At 39.4% G+C, this 24,647-nt stretch overlaps 1 protein-coding gene across 1 annotated transcript; it reads left to right on the top strand.

Annotated features, from left to right (window-relative positions):
- The first annotated feature begins 20,942 nt into the window (after positions 1–20,942).
- LOC100753547 (olfactory receptor 9K2) lies at positions 20,943–21,911 on the top strand. Its single transcript, XM_027391888.1, has one exon. The coding sequence runs from the start codon at positions 20,943–20,945 to the stop codon at positions 21,909–21,911; it is 969 nt and encodes a 322-aa protein (XP_027247689.1).
- Positions 21,912–24,647: the final 2,736 nt, after the last annotated feature.

A 24,647-nucleotide genomic window follows, 5' to 3' on the forward strand; every position in this document is an offset into this window, starting at 1 on the left:
ATAGGTATGGAGAGAGTGGACAACCTTGTCTTGGTCCTGATTTTAGAGGAGTCACTTGAGTTTCTCTCCATTTAGTTTGATGTTGGCTGTTGGTTTGTTATATATTGCTTTTATTTTGTTTAGGTATGTTCCTGTTATCCCTGATCTCTCCAAGACCTTCATCATGAAGGGGCGTTGGATTTTGTCAAAGGCTGTTTCAGCATCTAGTGATGATCTTGTGGTTTTTCTTTTTCAGTTTGTTTATATGGTGGATTACATTGATTGACTTTTGTATGTTGAACCATCCCTGCACCCCTGGGATGAAGCCTACTTGATCATGGTGGATGACCTCTCTGATGTGTTCTTGGATTTGATTTCCCGGTATTTTATTGAGTGTTTTTGCATCAGTGTTCCTGAGGTATATAGGTCTGTAGTTCTCTTTCTTAGTTGTGTCTTTGTGTGGCTTGGGTATGAAGGTTATTGAAGCCTTGTAAAAAGAGTTTGGCAATGACCCCCCTCCCCCCATACACATTTCTACTGTGTGGAATACTTTGAGGAGAATTGGTATTAGCTGTTCTTTGAATTTATGGTAGAATTCTGCACTGAAACCAACTGGCCCTGAGCTTTCTTTGGTTGGGAGGCTTTTGATGACTGCTTCTATTTCATTAGAGGTTTTAGATCTATTAAGCTTCTTATCTGTTCTTAAAGTTTGATGAGTGATATCTATCCAGGAAATTGTCCATTTCCTTTAGATTTTCGAGTTTTGTGGAATATAGGTTTTCTCAGTATGACCTGATGATTCTCTGGATTTCCTTAATGTCCATTGTTATGTCCCCCTTTTCAGTTCTGATTTTGTTAATTTGCATGTTCCCTCTCTGCCTTTTGGTTAGTTTGTATAAAGGTTTGTCTATCTGGTTGATTTTTTCGAAGAAGCAACTCTTTGGTATATTGTTTCTTTGTATTGTTTTCCTAGTTTCTACGTTGATTTCAGTCCTCAATTTGATTATTTCCTGGCATCTACTCCTCCATGGTGAGTTTGCTTGTTTTTGTTCTAGAGCTTTCAGTTGTGCTGTTAATTCTCTAGTGTGACTATTCTCCAGTTTCTTCATGTGTGCACCTAGTGCTATGAACTTTCCTCTTAGCACTGCTTTCAAAGCGTCCCATAAGTTTGGGTATGTTGTGCTTTATTCTCATTGGATTCTAGGAAGTCTTTAATTTCTTTTTTTATTTCTTCCTTGACCCAGGAATGATGCAGCTGTGCATTGTTCAATTTCCATGAGTTTGTAGCGTTTCTGCAATTTGTGTTGTTGAATTCTAACTTTAAAGCATGGTGATCTGATAAGATACAGGGTGTTATTCCAATATTTTTGTACTTATTGACATTTGCTATATTGCTGAGTATGTGGTAGATTTTAGAGAAAGTTCCATGTGGCACTGAGAAGAAGTTATATTCTTTTGTGTTTGGATGTAATGTTCTATTGATGTCTGTTAGACCAAATTGGGTTATTTCCTTTGTTTCTTTGTTAAGCTTCTGTCTGGTGGGCCTGTCTAGTGGTTAGAATGGGATGTTGAAGTCTCCCACCATAAGTGTATGAGCTTTTATGTGTGAGTTGAGGTTTAGTAATGTTTGTTGTACAAATGTATTTGGGGCATAGATGTTCAGAATTGAGACTTCATCTTGATGGATTTCTCCTGTGATGAATATGAAATGACCTCCTTCATCTCTTTTGATTCATTTTAGTTTGAAGTAATTTGTTAGATATTAGGATTGCTACACCAGTTTGTTTCTTGGGTGCATTTAATTGGAAAATCCTTTCCCAACCCTTATCTCTGCTGTATGGTCTGTCTTTGAAGTTGAGGTGTATTTCTTGTATGCAGCAGCAGGATGGACTCTGTCTTTGTATCCATTCTGTTAGCCTGTGTCTTTTTATAGGTGAGTTAAGACCATCAATATTGATGGATATTGATAACCATTGATTGTTCATTCTTGTTTGTTTTGGATTTGTTGTTGGTGGCGTGGTATGTGTGGATTTCCACCCCTTTTTTCTTTTGGCTGTTGGAAAAGTGGGAATATCTATTGCCTATGCTTTTGTGGATGTAGTTAACTTCCTTGGGTGGAGTTTTCCTTCCAGTACTTTTTGTAGGACTGGATTAGTGGATCTATATTTTTTAAATCTGTTTTTTTTCATAGAATATCTTGTTTTCTCCATCTATACTGATTGAAAGCTTTGCTGTTTATAGTAGTCTGGGCTGGCATCCATCATCAGTTAGTGTTTGGTAGAATATAGAATATCTATCTAGGACATTCTGGCTTTCAGAGTTTCCATGGAGAAGTCAGGTGTAGTTCTGGCAGGTTGCCTTTATATGTTACTTGACCTTTTTCCTTAGCTGCTTTTAATATTCTTGTGTATTCTGTATGTTTGTGATTTTGACTATTATGTGGCAAGGGGACTTTTTTGTGGTCCACTCTATTTGGTGTTCTGTAAACTTCTTGTACTTTTATTGGCTTGTCTTTCTTTAGGTCGGGAAAGTTTTCTTCTATTATTTTGTTGAATATGTTTTCTGTACCTTTGAGTTGGGTTTCTTCACCTTCTTTTATACCTATTATTCTTAGCTTTGTCCTTTTAACTGTGTGCCATATTTCCTGGATATTTTGTGTTAGGCATCTGTTGAACTTACCTGGGATTCTCTCTTCCATCTCTTGTATTCTGTTGGTTATGCTTGCATCTGTAGTTCCTGATCATTTACCCAGTTTTTCTATTTCCAGAATTCCCTCAGTTTGTGTTTTCTCTATTGTCTCTATTTCAGTTTTCAGGTGTTGAACTGTTTCCTTCATCTGTTTGATTGTTTTTCTTGGCTTTCTTTAAGAGATTTGTTGATTTTTTTTTTGTATTTTTTGTGTTATTTTTCTTCTATTTCTTTAAGGGATTTTTCTCATATCCTCTTTGAGGGCCTCTATCATTTTCATGAAGTTGTTTTTAAGGTCATTCTCTTCTACTTCATCTGCATTTGGGATGTTCAGGTCTTGCTGGTGTAAAGTCCCTAGATTCTGATGGTGTCATATTGATTTTTCTGTTGTTGAATGTGTTTTTATATTGTCTTCTTCCCATTCCTTCTTCCAGTGGGTACAGGTGGAGTCTCTTCCTCTCCTCTTGGGTATGGGTCCAAGGTTCCCTTCCAGTGGGTACAAGCAGGTCCAATATTCCAATGGCTCTCCTCTTCTGGTGGATGGAGGCGGGACTAGTACTGGGAAGTTGGAAGACCCTAGATGGGCTGTTCCACCTGGACGGGTTCCCCCTTGTGCAGGCCTCAGTCCTCAGGCCCATCTGAGCAAGACACCGGAAGGCAGGCAGGAAACAGTCCCAAGCTTATCTCCTTCCGTGGGTGGAGGTGGGTGCTGTCAGTCTCTGGATGGGCTGGATTGCCAGGATGGGTTCCTCAGTGCCAATCTTTTCTTTCTTTTTTCTTTTTAATTTAAACACTTTTTTCATTTATTTGACATACCAACCATTTTTCCATCCCTTCTGTCCTCTCATCCCCTCCTCTTTCCTATCAACCTGCCTCCTAATCTGCGGCGTCCACCCTTGACCAGCAAGAAAGACGCCACACCGAGGAATCTTCTTCAAACACAGTTTAATCGGGAACCTCTTTGCTTTTGTACAATGTATAATGGAGGCGGCGGCCCCAGGCCGAGGGAGACGGGGCCTGATATAGTCTACATCTACCAATCACCTAACCCTACGTGGCGCGCCAGGATAGGTTGTCTCCAAGCAGAATTAAGAGGATACATGACCTCTACCATATTTGGAGTTGTTTACCACAGAGAGCGCTCGCCGTCGGGCTGGCGGAAGGCGGAAACCAGCGCCATCTTTTGGGTGCGGTTTTCTGCAGCTCCCTACAGTTCCCCCTTTTTGTTTTAATATTATAGGAGTAGCAGTATCTATCTGTTGTCAGATTTCAGTCATCTCTGTCTTAGGTTCAACCCCAGTGTCCCTATCTTACCCGTCAAAGAGTCACTGTGTCGCCCTCACAGGCTCATGTCTTAGGTTGAAGGGAACACATGTATGCTTATTCGCTCAGCATGAGGGTAGGTGCCCGTCATTGAGCATGACTGATTCAGATACGCATTACTCACTCAGCAAGGGCGAGACAGACATCTATTTGTCTGTCAGCATGGATAACCATGCTTGAGGGGACTGTCCTGCTTCCACAGCAGCAAAGGCCTGTACCAACATAGCAGCTTGGGATTTTTGCGACTTCCTGATCCTGCATAGGCACCACAAGCAAACAAAAATGGCTAACAGCATCATGGAAAACATAACCCCTATTCCAGCCCATTCCTTAACTAAACTAAAGGCTCGCTTAAGGGTAGTTAAGAGGGTATTAACAGTGGGCAGGCTCAGGCGTGTAGCATTCACGGCAATAATCTGTTGTGTCAGGGTGTCTGTCAGGTTCTCGAACTGTTGACTCCAATTTCCCTGAAGGTAGGCACTCAACTGCCAACTCAGGTTGCTGTTCTCCGTGAAATTATTGGCCATCCTGGAGGTGATACACAAAGAAGAAAAGGAATGAATGCATCCTATGGAAGTTAAGGTTACTAAATCATCCACCTGTTCCTGCAACAGGTCCACTCTTTGGTTCACAGTTAGAATGCCAGCTTTTAAGTGGCCATCAATAGATCTCAAGGTAGTTAATGTTGTAGCTGTTTTTTCCACAATATCATTGACTGTCTCAGCTGATTGGACCTGAGCAGCCATGGCAACGGCGGCAGTCGTAGCCGCTGCTGCAGAAAGGGTAATGGCAGTAACCAATGCTGCAGTTATGCCAAAATCCCGTTTGGTTCTGATGATTTCCGTAATGGGAAACGTTCCTGTATCCACTTTGACTGGAATAGGAACATACATAGGAATCCTCATCACTACTGCTGTATTAGCAGAACCATTCCAACATTGGCTAGCAATGCAGGAGACATCAGTCGAATTGCACGAGATCACTTCTTTGGTAGCATCAGTAGCATTAGAGAGCAGAAAGAAAAAAGGAGCTTTTAAGCATACTGGGCTAGCTGGAACAGTGAGATTATTCAAAGCTTTATGTATTGATAGATTCTTAAGAGAAGGTCCCTTCTCATCCCTTGTACCAGAAACATTAAGAAGTCTTATGCAGAGATTCTGGAGAACTGCAAAAGGTTCAAGAGAAGTAAATGCTCCACGCTCGTTGGAGAGTACCCATTGAAACCATGGCCAGGTATTTTTACTGCCTGTTCTTTGGGAACCTCCCTGAGTTAGGTTATACTGGTACTTGCCAAGAGGGGGAGTAAATTCAAAACCTGGAGCTATTTGCTTAAGTTTGTGATCCGGACTCTGACAAGGCGTCCAATGAGGTGGATAGCCTCGATTGGGTGCACAATAAGGCAAGACTTGTCGAGCAGTGGAGTTCTCTTGACTAAAGCGTGAATTTGAGGGTCGGAGCCCCTCCATCAGCATCAGAAATGTAGTGATATTTACATCTTTGGTTCCATTTGTACCAGTGCCAGAGCCAGAACTAGCGCCTGTACTAAACTGAGACAGGGCTTCAGTGAGCATAGCACTCGAGATCTGGTTATTAGTAAGAGGATCAAGCCAATTGCCAATAGAACCATTCTTCAACCAAATGCATGGGTTAGAATTATTAATAAGGGAGAAGCATAATGCTCCATTGAGAGAAATATTAGTGGCTGAATACTGGGCAGTGTCAGGATCTAAATTGACACAAGGCAAACCCAATTCACAACTAGTAGAAAAGAAAACAGGCAAAACTTTAGATGTGCTATGAACAGGCAAAGGAATTGGCCACGCTTTCGCTATGGCCCACAGGATTTGTTCTCTGGCCTGGATCAGCCACGGTGTTGTCAAGATCAGCAGCAGGATCAATATCGGAGGCTTCATCTTGTTTGTTGCACCTCCTCGTTAGTCTCTCTGGAATCCACACCGGGTCTTGCTGATCCTGAGGGAAAACACAAACAGAACCTCTCGCCCATGCTAATACCGGGTCCGGTCCATGCCATAGACCCGTAAGGATATCTTTCCATTTTACATAGCCCTTCTGAGCAGGTGCCCGAGTCTGGTGCCTATCGGCAGCAGAAAGGCCTTGAGAATCCAAATTTAAAAAATTCAGAGTAAAGAGAGCCAAAGATAGTTGTTCCTTTGGTGTTCTACCATGGCCTATTCCCCCTTTTTGTTTTAATAAACATTCTTTCAATGTGCGATGGGCTCTTTCAACTATTCCTTGTCCTTGGGGATTATAAGGCAGGCCATGGTTTAATTGGACTTCCATCTGTTTACAGAAGGAGGTAAAAGATTGAGCTGTATAAGCAGGACCATTGTCAGTCTTTAATTGCTGAGGTTTTCCCCAGGCAGCCCACGCCTCAAGGCAATGTCCAATGACATTGCGAGCCTTTTCCCCACTCATAGGGGTGGCATGGATGATGCCTGAACAGGTATCCACAGACACATGGATATATTTAAGAGTTCCAAATCCTGAAAAATGAGTTACGTCCATTTGCCAGATCTTCAAGGGCAATAACCCTCTGGGATTGACCCCCAGGCTAGGGGGGTGCAAGAAGGTTATACACTGTTGACAATTCAATACTATCTGTCTAGCTTCTGCTCGAGATAGCTGAAACCTTTGCTGTAAAGTTTTTGCAGATACATGAAATTGTTTGTGAAAGTGCTGTGCTCGTTCCATAGAGGAAGCGAAAAATACATATTCCCCTCTAGTACAGAGATCTACGATCTCATTGCCTTTTGATAGAGGTCCAGGCAAGTTGGTATGAGCTCTAATATGTTGTATAAAAAATTTCTGATCGCGATGCCAGATCAACTTTTGCAACTCCTGTAAGAGTTTGCAAACTGTACTATTAGGTTTAATAGGTCCTGCAACCTCCAGGGCCTTAACAGCATTCACAACATATGCCGAATCAGAAATCAGATTAAAGGAGAACGGGCAATTTCTAAACACTTCAAGAACAATTTTACATTCAATAATTTGGGGGGAGCCAGGCTGATATTGAAATTGCACTGGATCCTGATGCTCTATCATGTAGGCTCCACAGCCCGTCTTGGATCCATCAGTGAAAATATTTGCGGCTCCAGCAATAGGAGCTGCTGCAGTCATTTTAGGAAAAATGACTGGATGTTCTTTAAAAAATGACATTAGAGGGTGTTTTGGATAATGATTATCTATTTCTCCTGAAAATCCACATCGAAGAATTGCCCAATCATCCACAGTTCCACAAAGTATCTTAACTTGTTGAGCAGTATAAGGGATTATGATCTTAATTGGTAGTTTCCCAAAATATTGAATACATTGCTGTATCCCATTTTGAGCCAAGTCAGCAACCGCTGCAGGATAGTATTCAATAGTTTTTCCTGGGGAGGATTTAGAATAAATCCATAGTAACGGACCATCTTGCCACAGCAAAGCTGTAGGCTGGGAGAATGTTGGAAGCACACACAAAAGAATATCCATATTTTCTATTAGCCGTTTAAGGCTGGCATTTTGTAATTCTGTCTCCACTTTCTTTAAAGCTTCTCTGGCTTCAGCAGTTAACTGCCTAGGTGAATCTAATGCTGAATCACCATTGAGAATATTATACAATGGCTTCAACTCATAATTTGGTAATTTTAAATAACATCTTATCCAATTTATATCTCCCAACAACTTTTGAAAATCATTAAGAGTTTTTAAATTATCTTTTCTAATCTCTATCTTTTGTGGAATAATTGTATGAGGGAGAATCTTAGCCCCTAGATAGTTAACAACAGTGTCCTTTTGTACCTTTTCTGAGGCTATGACTAAATTATGCATCTCAAGCAATTTTACCAATTTTGTATATGCCTTATTAAGCGTTTTATCATCTTTGGCAGCCAATAAAATATCATCCATATAATGAACACATCTAATCTTTGGAAAGTCCACTCTCAGAGGAGCAATTGCTTCTGCTACAAACAACTGACACATAGTAGGACTATTGGCCATCCCCTGTGGCAACACTATCCATTCATACCTTAAATCAGGTTGTTCATGATTACAAGAGGGCAGCGTAAACGCAAAACGCCCTGAATCCTTGGCACACAAAGGTATGGAAAAGAAGCAATCTTTAATATCTATAGAGATGATAGGCCATGATGCAGGTAAAGAAGTTAAAAGTGGAAGACCACGTTGTACAGGGCCCATAATTTGCATCTGTTGATTAATAGCTCTAAGATCGTGAAGCAGTCTCCATTTACCAGATTTTTTCTTAATGACAAAAATAGGAGTATTCCATGGAGATACAGAGGATTTTATATGCCCCAGATCCAGCTGCTCCCGCACTAGAGTCTTAGCAGCTTCCAGTTTTTCAGAGGAAAGTGGCCACTGAGGAACCCATACCGGCTCCTCTGTTTTCCAGGTAATAGGAATACCTCCCTCAGTGGCCCCTAGGAAAAACCCAGACCTAGATTCTTTGGTCTCGGTTGTGGAATAATAGGACTGGTACGACCCTGCAGATGTTTCCCGAGGCCTCGGCCTGGGACGTATCCCATTCGTTTCATGATACCTTGAGATGTTTCTGAGTATTCATTTGTGAGTTTAAAACCCATATCCTTTAACAAATCTCTTCCCCATAATGAAATTGGTAAGTCTAACACATAAGGTTGCATGGTCCCTGAATGCCCTTCCTGATCTTTCCAAGGCAATTGTCTAGCACTCATATCAGGAGCCTTAGCATAGCCTAAACCTTGTAAACTTTGAGAAGAAACCTGTATAGGCCAGCCAGAGGGCCAATCTTTAGTGGCTATGATGCTCTTATCAGCTCCAGAATCTAGTAAGCCTAAGATTTTCTTACCATTCACTATTAACTCAAGGGTTGGACGTTGATCAAGGTCTAAAGCTAGGAAAGTTAAGTTTGATCCAGTGGAGCCAAAGTTTCCCTCTCCTCTCTCTCTGGCTTGTGCTGGAAACTTGTCATGCAAGCTTGGCAAAAGCAGTAACTGTGCTATCCTGTCTCCAGGAGAAATGGCTGTAATCCCTCTAGGAGATTCTACCATGATCTTTACTACACCCATGTAATCAGGATCTATAACTCCAGGATGTACTCGTAAACCTTTCAATGCTGCAGATGATCTTCCTATAAGCAAACCTACTGTGCCAGGCTCAAGGGGTCCCTTAAAATCGGTGTCAACAAGCTGGACCCCCATTCTGGGAGTTAATACGAGTCTGGTGGTGGAGCATAAGTCCAGCCCCGCGGAGCCTGTAGTGGCTCTCCTCGGTCCCTCGGATGACGAAGAGAGGGCCAGGTTTCGGGACTCTGCTCCTGGTTCTGATCCTCCATGGCCCCATATATTTGTGGGCCCTGGGGTCGTGGGCCCCGTCGTCCGTTTTTTGAACGGGCTCCTCCATACCCCTGAACAAGAGGCTGTCCACTGATGTCTTTTACTGATCTACAATCCTTAGCCCAATGATTTCCTTTTCTACATCTAGGACATAAGCCAGGTTGCTTAGGGCGCGGAGCAAAGTTATTGACTTTAGTGTTTCCTCCCTCGGGGCATTGCTTTTTCAAATGCCCTTGCTTGCCGCATTTAAAGCAAGCTCCTGAACCTCCACCTTTCTTAGTTAATTGCATCACAGCAGCTGCTAGTCCAGCATTAGTCAGCGGACCCCCTAACTCCCTACAGACTTTCATCCAGACTTCAAGGCCTTTACCCTTATATGGAGTTATTGCAGCTCTACACTCTTTTGTACACTGTTCATAAATCAGCTGTTTGATCAAAGGCATAGCAGCATCTGGATCCCCAAACACTCTTCCTGCAGCTTCTACCATTCTTGCCACAAAGTCTGAAAAGGGTTCCATAGGACCCTGTAATATCTTTGTAAGATTTCCACTGACCTCACCTTTGTTAGGCAGAGACCTCCAAGCCCTAATGGCTATTTGATTAATCTGATCATACACTTGAGGAGGATATCCTGTTTGTTGCTGTGCAAAACGTCCTTGACCAAGAAGCATGTCCACATCCCAATATTGATCACCAGCTGCACGATTAATCGCACCTTGATCATTGGCAAACTCAATTTGAAAAGCTCTCCAATCCAAATATTGTCCTGGTGATAAGCAAGCTCTTACCAAATTTGTCCAATCACTGGGTGTCATACAGTAGCGACCGAGCGCCTCTACCTGAGCAATTGTAAAAGCTGCCGTCACCCCATAGGTGCGTACCGATTCTGCCAGAGCTTTGACTATTTTAAAGTCAATTGGTTCATGATATCTCTGTTGGTTACCGTCTGTAAAAACTGGATAAGCCAGTGGTCGAGTAACCCGAAACTCAGTGCGAACCGTACGCCACACTTCCGGACAGAAGGTGGAGCAACCAGGACCTCCTACTTCCTCTTTCGAGCAGTAGGGGGGAGGAGCGATAGGGCGGTGCCCTTGCTTTACAGTCGCCATTTTAGGACGCTGTTTTTCTGATACTTTTAATGAATGTTTTTCCATGAGCTCAATAATCTCTTCCTCCTCTTCCTCCATGATGTCCTCATCCTCACATATATCCTCCTCTGATTCTGAATCCTCTCCTGGTTCTTTTAATTCCTTCCTCAACCTTCCTAGAGAAGGATAGACTCGCTTCTTATCCCTTTTCTGTTTCTCCTTTGTTCTCTCACTTTCTGACTGTTCTGACCTTTCTTCTTGGAGCATTTCAAGGGCAGCCTGTCCATTTGCTATAGCTTTCTTATTTCCCCCTTTGTCCTCTAGACAGCTGCGCACCAGGCGCCAAACCGGGCGAACACTCGGCTTCAACGCTCCTTGCTCCCAGGCAAAATCCAGGTCTTTCCCTAATTTATCCCAACTATCCACAGTGAGATTGCCCGAGGCTGCAAACCAGGGTGCAATGGTGTCGCATTCACTCAGGAACCTCTGTAATGTGGCTTTAGTTAACCTTAAATTGTTAGAATGAAGTAGCTCTTGAAGAGCCAGAAAAATTGGATGTGATTGTGACGATCCCATTGTGCTTTTGTCTTAGTTAGCGCGCTCCGAAGGTGTGCAAGTCGGATAACACCACCAGAAAACAAAAGCCCACACTGCGATATTAAAAAGCAACCAAATCACCACTATAATAGCGGGGTCCATTAACTTACTCTCACTCTGCAAATTAAAGCAGAAGCGAGGGTTTTTTACTTTCGGTTCGCTTTTGTCGCGAACAATGTTGCTCCTTTCCGGAGACTTTACTGCCTCTTCCCCGAGGGCTTTGGTACTCTTTTACTGAGACCTATCTCCTCTTTCCTGAGGACCTTGGTGCTCCTTTACCGGAGACCTATCTCCGCATTCACCGCGGACTTTACAGTTCCACTTACCTTGGGAACTTACCGGCGCCGCCCCGACTGTGAGAAGTTCTGAATTCCCCGTACGGGCCACCACTTGCGGCGTCCACCCTTGACCAGCAAGAAAGACGCCACACCGAGGAATCTTCTTCAAACACAGTTTAATCGGGAACCTCTTTGCTTTTGTACAATGTATAATGGAGGCGGCGGCCCCAGGCCGAGGGAGACGGGGCCTGATATAGTCTACATCTACCAATCACCTAACCCTACGTGGCGCGCCAGGATAGGTTGTCTCCAAGCAGAATTAAGAGGATACATGACCTCTACCATATTTGGAGTTGTTTACCACAGAGAGCGCTCGCCGTCGGGCTGGCGGAAGGCGGAAACCAGCGCCATCTTTTGGGTGCGGTTTTCTGCAGCTCCCTACACTAATCCACTCCTACTGCATATCCATTCAGAAAGGGGCAGGCCTCCATGGCTTGCCCAAAGCATGGCACATTGAATTGAGGCAGGACTGAGCTCCTCCCCCTGCATAAAGGCTGGGCAAGGTAATCCAGCATAGGAAACAGGGTCCCAAAGCCAGCTAAGTGCCAGGGAGAGGTCCTGCTCTCACTGTTACAAGCCTTACTAAGAGTGCCTAGGTCTGTCTCATGCAGGCTCTCTGTTGATTAAGCGTCCGAAAGCTCCCAAGAGCTGGGGTCAGCTGTTTCTATCATGACCCTATTGGTTGGTATAATCCCCCTCCCTTTCTTCCACAAGTCTCTCGGAGCTCAACACAGTGCATGGCTGTGGATCTCTGCCTCTGCTTCCATCAGTTACTGGATAGAGTATCCCTGATGACAATTAGGGAAGTCACCAATCTGCTACAGTAGACAGCCAGTTCAGGACCTTCTCCACCATTGCTAGGAGTCTTAGTCGCGGTCATTCTTGTGGGTTCCTGGGGGTTTCCAGCTCCGAAATGCATGCCCCCCACCACAAAGATGTCTCTTTGTTATTCTCCCTGTCCATCTTGTCTTCAACCTGCTCCTTCTAGTTTCCATCCCTTTATCCCCCCCATCACCACGCTCCCCACTGCCCCCAGTTTATCCAGGAGACTTTTCTACTTCCCCTTCCCAGGGAAATCCATGCATCCCTCTTTGGGCCTTCCTTGTTATCTAGCCTCTCTGTATTGCCCTTACTCTTGCTAGCAAGTTCTTCTACCCTGTTGCTGAGGCATTTTCCCCCTGGTGTTAAAATCCACTTTTTCAGGATTCCAATATAGATCAGCAGCTCTCTAGAAATTCCCCAGGGCTCCAGGGGATGGAGAGGTGGATGGATATGTATATTATGTATGTATCTCTTCATACTATCAGTTCTGTTCCTTTCGAGAACATCCACTAGTGCATGATACTTTTAGAGAAATTTGTCTCATAAGATTATGCTGAGAAAACTGAAGTAATTGGAAACTACCAAAACAAGTTTGGAGAGTAGAGAAACTTATATTTGTGTTCTTTAGCAGTACTGATAACCAAAAGACAGCTCTACATTCCACCTGTATTAGAGTTCCTGATCAAAAAACACTGACAAAATGGCTTCTTTGTGCTATTAGAAGTCTTGAGGTAGATCTATTATCAGCTTCATGATGAACTTTCACTATTCCATGAATTCCATAGTGGCTTTACCAGTTTGTGATCCTACCAGCAATGAATAAATATTCCCCTTTTCCCATATCTTCACCAGCATGAACTTTAAAAGTACCATACGCTTGAAAAATTAATATATTTTCAAAGTTAAGTCTCTTAAAGATATGCAAAGTTTCTCTAAAAGTTCAAGTCTCTCAACTGTGAGATCCTATAAAATAAAAATGTAACTTAAATACTTCTTATTCCAAGAGGGAAGGAAGAATCAGGGCAAAATGAAACACAGTCAAATAAAACCAAACAGTGCAAAATCCAGCAGTGCAAACAAAATCTTGCATCTCAGTGTCCATCATTTGGGAATCACTGACAACCTTCTGAGCTCCAGAGGGGACCTATGCATCTCTACTGTTTTGGCTCCATCATCCATAGCACATAACATTTGTCTCCTGGACTCAGCTTACTTCACTCCACAGCTGGCAGTGTAGTTTGTGGTCATTCCATAGTTCAGACATCTCAAATAATGCTAGTATTTTCACTGCAACTGAGACAGCACCTTTACTAATGGCCTCTCTTAAACTATATTCATGATCTCCAACCATGACAATGATGTCAAGTCTCAATCCTGGGATTTGCACTGCAACTACACTTTCACCAATGACTCTCCCTCTTACGGTGACAAGATTCAGCTGATCTCCATAACACCTACAGGCCTTCAGAATTACTACTATGTGGGAGACTCTCACATATTATCAAATCTGGCTGCCAGCATGAAGTGCAGCATTGATCCTCTCTGTCTTCCTTCCTTCCTTCCTTATTCCTTCTTTCTTTCCTTCCTTTTTTTGTTTCTTTCCTTCTTTCTTGAACAACACTTTCTTTTGCTGGCCCTGAGGAAATACTCCCAGAATGTTTCACCTCAGTGATGGTGGTCTCTATTTTAGTACAGTTGATTTCTCAGACCCAGCTAACCAGTATCGAATGTTGCAGCAAAGCAAAGTTTTCATTTCAGTGGTGCTGATCTTTTACAGGTGATCCTTCAGTCCCAGGTCACCATAAATCACAGTTTCTCAACACAAAATAGCATATGAATGGCCCTAATATAGTCTTGGAGAGACTCTCAAACTCCCTTCTGAAACATCACGATAGCCCGTCAGTGATTACCATGACAGCTTGTGGAGCTCTGAACACTCTATGGATTTTCAAATTGTTTCATAGTTCTCCCATAACAACATGGTCAGATGAGTCATGGCTATATCTTACTGTCCTGGTACCAGTTTTCTGTTTTAGTGTGCTTCTATTGCAGCTATAAAGACTATCACTAAAAGTAACTTACAGAGTAACAGGTGGAGAAATGTTGCTTATTAGCTTGTCTTTTATGGCTTACTCAGTTTGCTTTCTTATCCTGGACCACACACCCATGTCAATCACACCTACAGTGGCTGGGATCTCCCACAGCAATCATTGTCAAGAAAATTACCTACAGTTTTTAAAGCTGTGAACTGAGAGAGTACATACACTATGCCTTGGTGATGTTGTTTCCCAGAAGAGTCCAGAATGAAATTGATGTGCATGTATGCAAATGTGATCAAATTTTCAGGTAAGTGGATGGAAAATGGTGGAGACCAGAGGAGTTCTCATTGCTAAAGTGGAAGATTGAAAAGGAGAAAGCTGGACTATAACACACAGCAGGGAATAACTTGAATACATTAATGGAGATGCAGCTGAAAAACTAAAGACATAATTACAAGTGTGTGTGTGTGTGTGTGTGTGTGTGTGTGTGTGTGTGTGTGTGTATGTGTGATGGGTTATCAGACATGTTTTAACTGTTAGTTGAGAAGCTAGAAGCAATAATGTCCTGGAAGCAAAATGAACCCAGAGTCCTTATTCAGGCTTTTAATTTTATTTCATACTGAATAAAACATGAAATAGTTGGAGAAATATTTGATTCTAAGGCTCAGAGGAGAACAATAAAGAAAACCTGAAGCATCTTGGATTCAGAAAAAGTAAGATATAGAAGAGCTTCTAAAGACTAAAACTAAAAAACAAGGGCAACTGATGAAATAAAACAGTAGAGACTGAATCACAACCTACAACATAAAATGAATATTCATGGCTCAAGTATTTCCATGCTTTTGGCTTTTTATTCAAACAATTGAAACAAAAGTACACACAACTTACAAAGTAGCAAGAAAATAGTATTCAAAGGCATAATCATAGCACAGGCCAGAAATGAATGCATAGTCATGCATTAAAATGTTCACAATAGTGAGAGTACTCAGGGTTCCAATCTTTGTTTGGGACTTCCTTTCAGGATATCCAAGAGAAGTAGGAGTTTTATTGCTACAGAGCACAAGAAGGTTTCTGTTGAAGAAGCACAACAGCTTTCTGTTGTGATTGACAGGCTTAGATTTTATAACTGTTTGGTTACTGTGCATGTCTCCTCCCATAATACATCATATTTTAATTATATGCATGCCCAATTGTGCATAGAAATAACATGGTAAATAAGGGATTCTCCCTACAAGTTCGCTAGGGCTATATGGTTTATAATGTTGTGTATGCACTCAAAATACTTTTTGTTAGATCAGTTGAACTCTCCTCATAACTGGATAGAACTGGAATACAACTGAAAAGACTGAATATCCCCTCATGGTGGCCAGTATTTGGGAGACAGAAGCAGGCAGAAATTTGTGAGTTCAAGGCTGCCCTTGTCTAAATTGTATGGCCTAGGCCAGCTGGGTTACAAAGAGAACTTGTCTCAAAAAAAGAGTCTGAATAGAAACTGTTTAACTTTGATGCTATTTAGGGGGAGAAGAAATGTATGCTGTTGTTTGCTGTGGTCTGTGTATTCATCTTAATGCAACTGGAGATCTTAGATTAACAGGATGCTAGGTACATTGTTCACAGAAGAGCTTGTGTGTATAGTGCCTGCAAGAAAGAGTCCTAGGTGGGTGACAATTTTCTAGGAGTTTTAAGGGAGAGGTGTGTACATAGCCTGAGCCGAGTGGAATCCCACATCACTAAGCTATTTCCTACACTTGTCTTTCTCACCAAGTCTCTATCTCTTCTTTGATAATGACATTAAATAATTAAACAATGACAAGAACACAAGGTGAACAAGGTACCATGACAAATTGGAGAAAAGTTTAGCTAAGAAATTTGCTAGTTAAATATCAATGTAAACTTTTCTTCACAAAGACAGTAGGAATTTAATAAATCCCAGTGGGAAGAGACTGGTGTACTGAAAAAAATTAATGATGATAAAAGTTTTGGGGTTATAGTTGTAAATATTAAAAACTTCCAGAAGTAAAGGGGCACATGTGTTTGGAAGAACCATTTCTTGCATGTGTATTGTGTCTATTCAAACTCCCAAGTTATTTACAGACTATAAGCTATTTTTTTGAGATAAGGTTTCTCTGTGTAGCTTTGGAGCTTGTCATGGAACTAGCTCTTGTAGACCAGGCTGGTCTCCAACTCACAGAAATTCGCCTGCCTCTGCCTCCCGAGTGCTGGGATTAAAGGCATATAAATTATTTTTTTGCTGCTGTTATTTGCTTGTTTCTCAAGGCACAGTTTCTCTGTATAGCCTTAGCTGTCCTGAAACTCACTCTGTAGACCAGGATTGCCTCAAACTCACTGAGATCTGCCTGCCTCTGCCTTCTAAGTGCTGGGATTAAAGGCATGAGCTACCACCCCAGCCATATAGACTATCTTCTTGTTAGACTTCTTTTTCCAGGTAGTGGTTGAGCTTCATAATCTCAACATAAGGTTTGGGGATTGTGTTTTACATGAATGTCTCACAAATGCTGTGTGCCAGAGAAGGCCCTAATATTTGAAAGTCCATTTTGTCTTTTCTATTCATTATAATTCATAGTCACTTGAGACACTGGTGTATATCAATCTGGAATATCCAGAGTAGAAATGTACTTTCTAAGTTAACACCATCGCTGTTGTTACATGGATTGATTATTTTATTTAGAGTTTTTGTGGCTAACATATTTACACTGGAATTTAATAATTCTTACTGCTTAGAAATATAGTTTCTGACATTAGCATCTTTAAAGCAAGTTAGAAAGTATCCAGATATTGCAAAAGAGGTCCTGACAGAAAGTAAGGACATATCTAGTGGTGTGAAGATGTCATTCCAGCACTCAGGAAGCAGAATCAGGAGTACTGACATGAATTTGAAGCCAGCCTGGGCTATATAGAGAGCTGCAGACTAGCCTGGGCTAAACTATGATCTTGCCTCAACATAAAGGAATGAATAGTAATTAAGAATGCTAAATTTAGCCACACAAGAGTGAAAGCCAACAATCTTGCTAAAGTTAGAAAGACATCAGTGGCTATAGTATAAGTAGGTTCAGAGATCAGCATGAGACTCTATGGCAACCAGAGTTAAGAGACAAGACTCCAGCTTAGTATGAGCAAACCTTTTTCAACAAGGAGATTCGTCCAAGATGAGTTTGTGATTATCTCAAGAGTATTCAACAAGGAAATCACATTTGGTGACTGCTCCTCATGTAGCCTCATGGGATGGCCCTGAACTTTGCCCTTGTTATGAAATTTTAATTGACTTTTTTTCTAGCCCACTCTCAGAGGGACTTTCTCTTCAAAGTCCTGAAAAACTTTGATGCTGCAATTCTCTGGCATTGTTTCATGAGATTGGAGTAAAAAAAAGACTACCACAGTTTCTGGCTGCTGTTTCTTTCTTTTTTTCAGTCACCAGGGAACAGAAGTTTTGTTACTTACCTCTTGTCTCCGTTTTTCTTGTCTTCAGTACGAGACTGTTAGCAAGGAGGCTGGAACTCTGCATGCAACTATGTGTGTAGACTCAGTCAGTGGCACTTCTTTAGTTCTGGCAGAGAAATAGAATTCTATGGGCCAACTGAGTCAATCCAGAGGCCATCATCTTACTTCGTGTCCAGGAATATAATCTCAACAAGTCTCCTAACAAGGTTAAACTAAAGAGGGAACAAACCTTACTAATAGGTAAAGGAAAATTAAATTATGAATTTAGGCAAAGCCATCAAGATATGCGTATTGTGCCTATGAAGGGCGTTATCTTCTTGGGAATTAAACATTATCAGGAATGTTAAATTTTGATCTTTTATCTTTATTTTACAAATTTATCTTTCATTTTAGAATAAAATAAAAAAATCGGAATTCTTCAGCTTCATGTAAGAGAGACCACAAGAGAGAAATAAGTATAAATTAAGGTAAGGATATTTACCAATTAATTATGTAGTTTAGTTCTATAAAAAGAAAACCCAAGACATTATCTGCATGCTTAAAATGCACTTTTATTGAATCTCAAAATGTGATGACATAATTTAATAATTATTCAGGTGAGCATAAGCTTTGAGAATCACATTCCTTTACCTGAAAGAAGATAATGTCTAAATCAGGCCAAAATTATGATAGGTGGTATTTAAAGTATAATTTGAATTATATGAATTCTTTTATCTTATTTGCTTTCATTTTACCACTTAATAAACTGTACAACCATAAAACTTCTTTATTTCCTGTATTCAGCTATTTCATATATGATATTGGTTATTTCTAATTATTAATGCAGATAAGGCTTTCAAAGTCTTTTTTCACAATTTTGTGTGTAAGATACGAACAACATTGATTTACCAACTATTTGTTTAGATTAGAATAGTCATCTTTTATTCACAGATACATTGGAAATTTTTCTGAGTCCAAAGTCATCTACAGTGTAATTGAAATACACCCTGGAACACTTACAGTCAGGTTTGCTCTTAAAATCACCTAAGGCTTCTGGGTTCAGAAAACTTAGCTATAACTTCAGCATTGTCACTGTAGCCTCTTTTAAAATATGCTTTAAAAACTGGTACTGAGTGAGTTATTGTTGGTCATTTAGCAGTAAACTAAAGATCACTGTTACATCATGATAAATACTTCATGAAATGCATCATTTCACACCATAAACTAGTACTGAATTGAATATTTAAAAAATTTTCATATTCAGTGCCAAAAATTTTTGCCATAGATTAGATGCTTTATAAATATCAACTAAACAAATTAATGAGTGGTCTGTTAGATACAGATAGATTATGTTTGAAAAATTATGCTGTTTTCATTGGTGTAGCCACAAAATAGTTCTTGCTTTGTTGTAGAAATGAGATTTTTCTATACTAAATTTTCTGCTTATTTTAAAATTAGATTAAACTTTAAAGCTAATTAAACCTGTGATATTTTCAAAGTCTTCTTATCACAGCAATGATAGTCATGTTTGAATGTGTTACACATTTTGAAATAATCATCACAACTAAGCCCATTAAGTTACAAACTTATGATTTGTTGTGGAAGGCAGATATATGTGAAATAATTTAGCCTGTCTTAAAAGTCATTTTCCCACTCCCAATCAACAAAAGGAGAACACTTGAAAGTATTCTGCAGAGTGTGTACCTGAGAAGATTCTTTATATTCTTCTCCAATAAAAATAAACACCTTTATTCACGTTACACAGTGAATTTAATTCATGTCTACCACAATTGAAATCAAACTATTCACCTTTATCTACCTTACACAGTAAATTTAATTCATGTCTACCACCATTGAAATCAAGCCATTATAGGCCTCTCAGAATGGATTTCAGATATATGGTAGAGAAGGATAAGGCTGGAGATCAAGAATAGCCAATATTGTCAAGTAGAGGCATTATTTCTATGGATTCAAATGTGTATGCATTAATTTTATGAACTTTTATGAGAAATTTATTGAAGGAAGCAACAAACAAAAGGTATCAACAAGGTTCTGAAAGAGTTTTGTGATTCCTAGAAAAGAAAGAAATTATAACTATACTTTTTGTAACTAGGTTGGTGAGTCAAAAGGAAACTGCATATCATCATTTTGATTGTGTCTTTACCACTAATCTCAACCCTGACAAAGAAGCTTCCTGGATAATTTGTAGGTTTTTATTATCCATATCACTAATGGGAAGAATGAATAATGTTTGGTTTAAGTATCACAAAGGAAAATTATAGTTATTTTTAGCTATTAGCCAACTTAATTAATAATGAATGTGTTTTTCATAATATAAGAAGACCAAGAATGCTTCAAAATAATTAAAGTTGTTTATCAGTTAGCCTAAAAGAAAATTGAGTGGTTTGGGTGTTTTAGAAAATTAACAGGTATTTATTCTTAAAACTACTGAGCACTTACTATAAGATTAAGAGCTCATTAATATTTTCTGTCTAATATAATCTTTCTTCTTCCATGGAGTCAGGAGGTTTTTGATTGGCTCCTTTCTTTAAGCCTCTATTTTTTTCTCACATTTAAAAATGCTTCAAATGTGTTTTTTGACATATTTATACAGAAACAGGAAGAATCAAGCTTCAGAGGATAAAAACATAAATGTCTTACTGATATTTTTATTTGACTTAAAGTAAATGGGTGTGCTGCATGAACTGAAGAGTGGTCAGTTTATAAAAGTTCTCTGAGGGAAGTAGTTTCTTGATAAATAATCTGTAGTTGTAAGAGTTCATTTGTTAAGAAGATTCTACCTTGCATTTTACTCTTAACTTCCTGGTTTTTTTATTTTTTGTTACAGACAAAAGGTAAAACATGTTATTAATGAGAAAAATAAATAATAAAAAATAAACAAAATCAAAAATTTAAAAGAGTGATAAACATAATACTAAAAATATACTTTCCTAAAATTTTAATCACTCTTTAAATTTTTGATATTATCTTGGTCATAAATTATAATTCACAGGTTCTTATGTGACAGTGATGATATAAAAAATATCAAATTACATTATATTTAACACTATTCTTGATTACCATTACATTTTGATCCAATTGTGTTGCCTTAGGCAGCAGCAATGTATCTCTCATCTGTAGTTTGCTGTTGTGTAATCTTAGTTGAGTAGTGGATATAAAGCTTACGTTATCTATAAGTTTCTTTAATGTGATATTTTATTGGTGATAGGTAATAAAGTGTGGGGAGTTTATGTGTTGATTTTCTTTTATAACCAGAAGCAGAAAATTGCCATGAGTGACAAGGAAAGAGTCAATTATTCAGACGTTACTGACTTCATTCACGACTCAGAAGTGACTGACTTCATTCTTGTAGGCATCAGGGTCCGTCCAGAGCTCCACAGTGTCATCTTTCTTCTATTTCTGTTTATATATGGGATGGTTCTTCTGGGGAACCTTAGCATGATTGGCATCATAGTGACTGATCCTAAGCTAAATACACCAATGTATTTCTTCCTAGGAAACCTCTCTGTCATTGACCTCTCCTACTCTACTGTTATTGTACCTAAAGCTATGGTCAACATCTTATCTCAGAAAAAGACCATATCCTTTGTGGGTTGTGTGGCTCAGCTTTTCCTTTATGCACTTTTCATGGTAACAGAAGCCTTTGTGCTAGCAGCCATGGCCTATGACCGCTTCACTGCCATCTGCAATCCTCTCCTTTATAGTGTCCGCATGTCAAGGAGTGTCTGTGTCCAGTTGGTGGCTGGTTCCTATCTCTGTGGCTGGGTCAGTTCCATCCTCCAAATCAGTGTAACATTCTCCATGACTTTTTGTGCCTCTAGGGTCATAGATCACTTCTACTGTGATTCAAACCCAATCGAAAAGATCTCCTGTTCTAATACTTTTATCAATAAGATGGTATCACTTAGTTTGGCTGTGCTCATAATTTTGCCCACAATAATTGTTATTGTAGTATCTTACATGTATATTGTATCCACAGTTTTAAAGATCCAGTCCAGCGAAGGGAGAAAAAAAGCCTTCTCCACCTGCAGCTCCCATCTGGGGGTTGTAAGTTTACTTTATGGGACTGTTTCCTTTGTGTACCTCACACCTCCAAACAACCCTGAACTTCGTAAAATAGCTTCGGTATGTTACATTTTGCTCACACCTATGCTGAATCCCTTAATCTACTCTTTACGAAATAAGGATGTAAAAGAGGCTGTGAAAAAAGTCTTATGCAAGAAAGATGTTTTATTCTAAAAGGGCTCACCCTCCTTTTATTGATTCTTGTATTAATTGATTGTTGTCCATCTGATCTTCTCCATTTAGTCATTTAATATTCAAGTGTATTTTCAAAAGGAGATGACAGATCTCAACTTTTCTAATACACAGCATTAATAATTTCCCATAAACAATTTCCAAATAAATTTCTTTTAAATGTGAGAGTTCTGAACATTGGTGAAGATTGGCTTCATTTTCTGTAAACAATTGTTTCTTACTCTGCCAATAGCACTATACTATGTGAATAGAGAAGTAAAGTATTTTATATCCACAAGTAAAATTTAGATGGATAAGGTACTTCCTGTGGTGATTAACTTGAAAACTGTGTCTTCACATTGGCTTATATACAAATGATACTTGGTATAATACCAGTGTTGTGTTTTGTATTTGATAGCATGTGACAGTGTTAGAGCATGTGTATGTGATGAAGAGAAAATAGAAAGGAAATATTCTGAGAAGGATCTATGCTTAATTAAAGAACATAGAAAATAACTTTGAGCCAGCCAGTAGTGGCACACATATTTAATCCCAGCACTTGGGAGGCAGATTCAGGCTCTGACTTTGAGGCCAGCCTGGCCTAAAGAATGTGTTCTAGAATAACCAGGGCTACACAGAGAAACCCTGTCTAGAAAAACCAGCCAGCCAACCAACCAACCAACCAAACAAACAAACAAACAAAAACCAAAGATATATCAGAAAAATTTAAGTAGCATTCTTTGGGTATCATAAGTCATCTCTGATTTCCTCTAATATAACAAAAATATAAGTTTTATAGCATGCTTCAATTCAAACTGCCTTTAGAATAACACAGTAAGAAGACATACTATTGTTATTGAAATAAGTCTAATTTGGAAATCATAATTAAAACTAATGTAAGATTTTAAATTTATACATATGAGAAGCTAGAGCCCTTGTGTGTATGTGTATATATGGATGTGTTTATATTTGTGAACATATGTGCACATTCATTTGGTTCTGGGAAATGGGGAAAAGTGAAGAAGCTGCAAGCATCTGTTGAGACAAGGGTTACTCTGATGGCATCTCACAGATTTGGTAGATGCCAAGGGAAGTTGGATGTGAAAGAAAACCATGCTGAAGTCACTGTTTTGCAAATAATTTAAGTAATGCTCAGGTAAACAGTGCCTAAGTCTAGGAGCTATCACTGGAGACAAGAACTAAGTCCAAGAACTAGAGCACACTTGCCCATTTCAGCCACAGACTCAACACCACGTAACCTAAAAGACAGACCCTTGATTCTGTCTTTCTTTTGCTTTTGTTTAGCTGGCAGGATTTCCTTTGTTGAATACACAAAGGCATGTATCTTAGCAAGTTATTGTTTGTTAGGGCAAATAATTTGTCTAGTAAATATTATTACTTAATTAAATAAAAAGGGAAGCTATATGACTAAATAAATCAAGGTTTTATTTATCTCCCCGCTTCCAAACTTGTTAACCTATTTGTCTTGATGTTTGATTTTAGACAGATTCCATTTGAGGATGAATAGAAATCCAAATCACTTGGGCCATGATTTCTTGGAATCTAGAAGATTCACTTTCCAAATATAGGTTTCACTTATTTTCATTGTATCCTCCTTAGATCAGAATTTTGCTTGTCTTGGCATCTGCCAAATATGGGTTATTGAGGATCATTTGGAAAACCCAACCAAATACTGGGTAAAATTATACCTAGACTTGCTTTGTTTCATTTTTCAAGAGAATGAAATACATTTCCCATATCCACAGCAGATTATAGTATTTCAATGCTTAATAACACCACTAGCTGCTTCTCTTAATTTACTGTAAATGTCCAACGCAATTTGGAAAAGTAAGAGAAAAAAACAAAAACAAATGCAAAATGTCTCAAAAATGTTAGTGTTGTCATGTCTTTAGACTAACAAAGTGTTAGTGTTATTTTCTGATTTCTGTTATGTAGTGTCCTTCCGTGATAAATCTTTCTCTGGGTTCATAAGCTCTGTACAATAAGTGAATGGCTAGCATTACTTTCTTGTTGCTTGTGCCATTGTGATTTTATCACATCTCACACTCACACCAATATGTTGCTGGATTTCATTAACAAAGTATTTTGTTTTTCACTGATGTATTGATTAAATGCTATAACATCCAAGAGACATTAAAGGGTAAACATCATTGTTTAGAGGTAACCTTAAAATTGTACACAAAATTCTCAAGAAGATATGATGTTATGACCTTGAGAGACCTTGAGAAGCTGATGGTGACATTAAAGTTATTAAAACTCTTACCTGTACTGCATTGTTCACCCTTTCTGGATAGAACTTTTGGACATGCAATTATATTTATTGTATTATAATACCATCGAATAAAAATTTTGAATATTACTCATGACCACTTACCTAATTACTATATTATTATTATTAATTATTATTTCATGTGTTTTTCATTACCAGGATTTTAAAGTTCTATTCAGAGAGTTCCAAATGCTAATTGCAAATCAATCCAAACTTCACACTATAGATTAAAACTATTAAATTAAACAGTGTGCAGTGCTATCCAGACCATGTTACATTTGTGTTACCTTAGAATGGTTTAAACTCATTATGGGATTTTTTTTACATTATGATGATTGGCACAGCTAAAGTGATATGGTGTTGTAAAACTCATACCATCAAATTATGATATGAGACTGTTCTTACGAGTTTTGTATGAGATACCACTTCCCCCAGCTCCATGGTGCTAG

This window comes from Cricetulus griseus (assembly GCF_003668045.3).
Source record: "Cricetulus griseus strain 17A/GY chromosome 1 unlocalized genomic scaffold, alternate assembly CriGri-PICRH-1.0 chr1_0, whole genome shotgun sequence".
Classification (NCBI taxonomy): domain Eukaryota; kingdom Metazoa; phylum Chordata; class Mammalia; order Rodentia; family Cricetidae; genus Cricetulus; species Cricetulus griseus.

Bases quoted from the DNA above. Each gene is read 5' to 3' on its own strand.
- LOC100753547 (XM_027391888.1), top strand. From the start codon at position 20,943: ATGAGTGACAAGGAAAGAGTCAATTATTCAGACGTTACTGACTTCATT.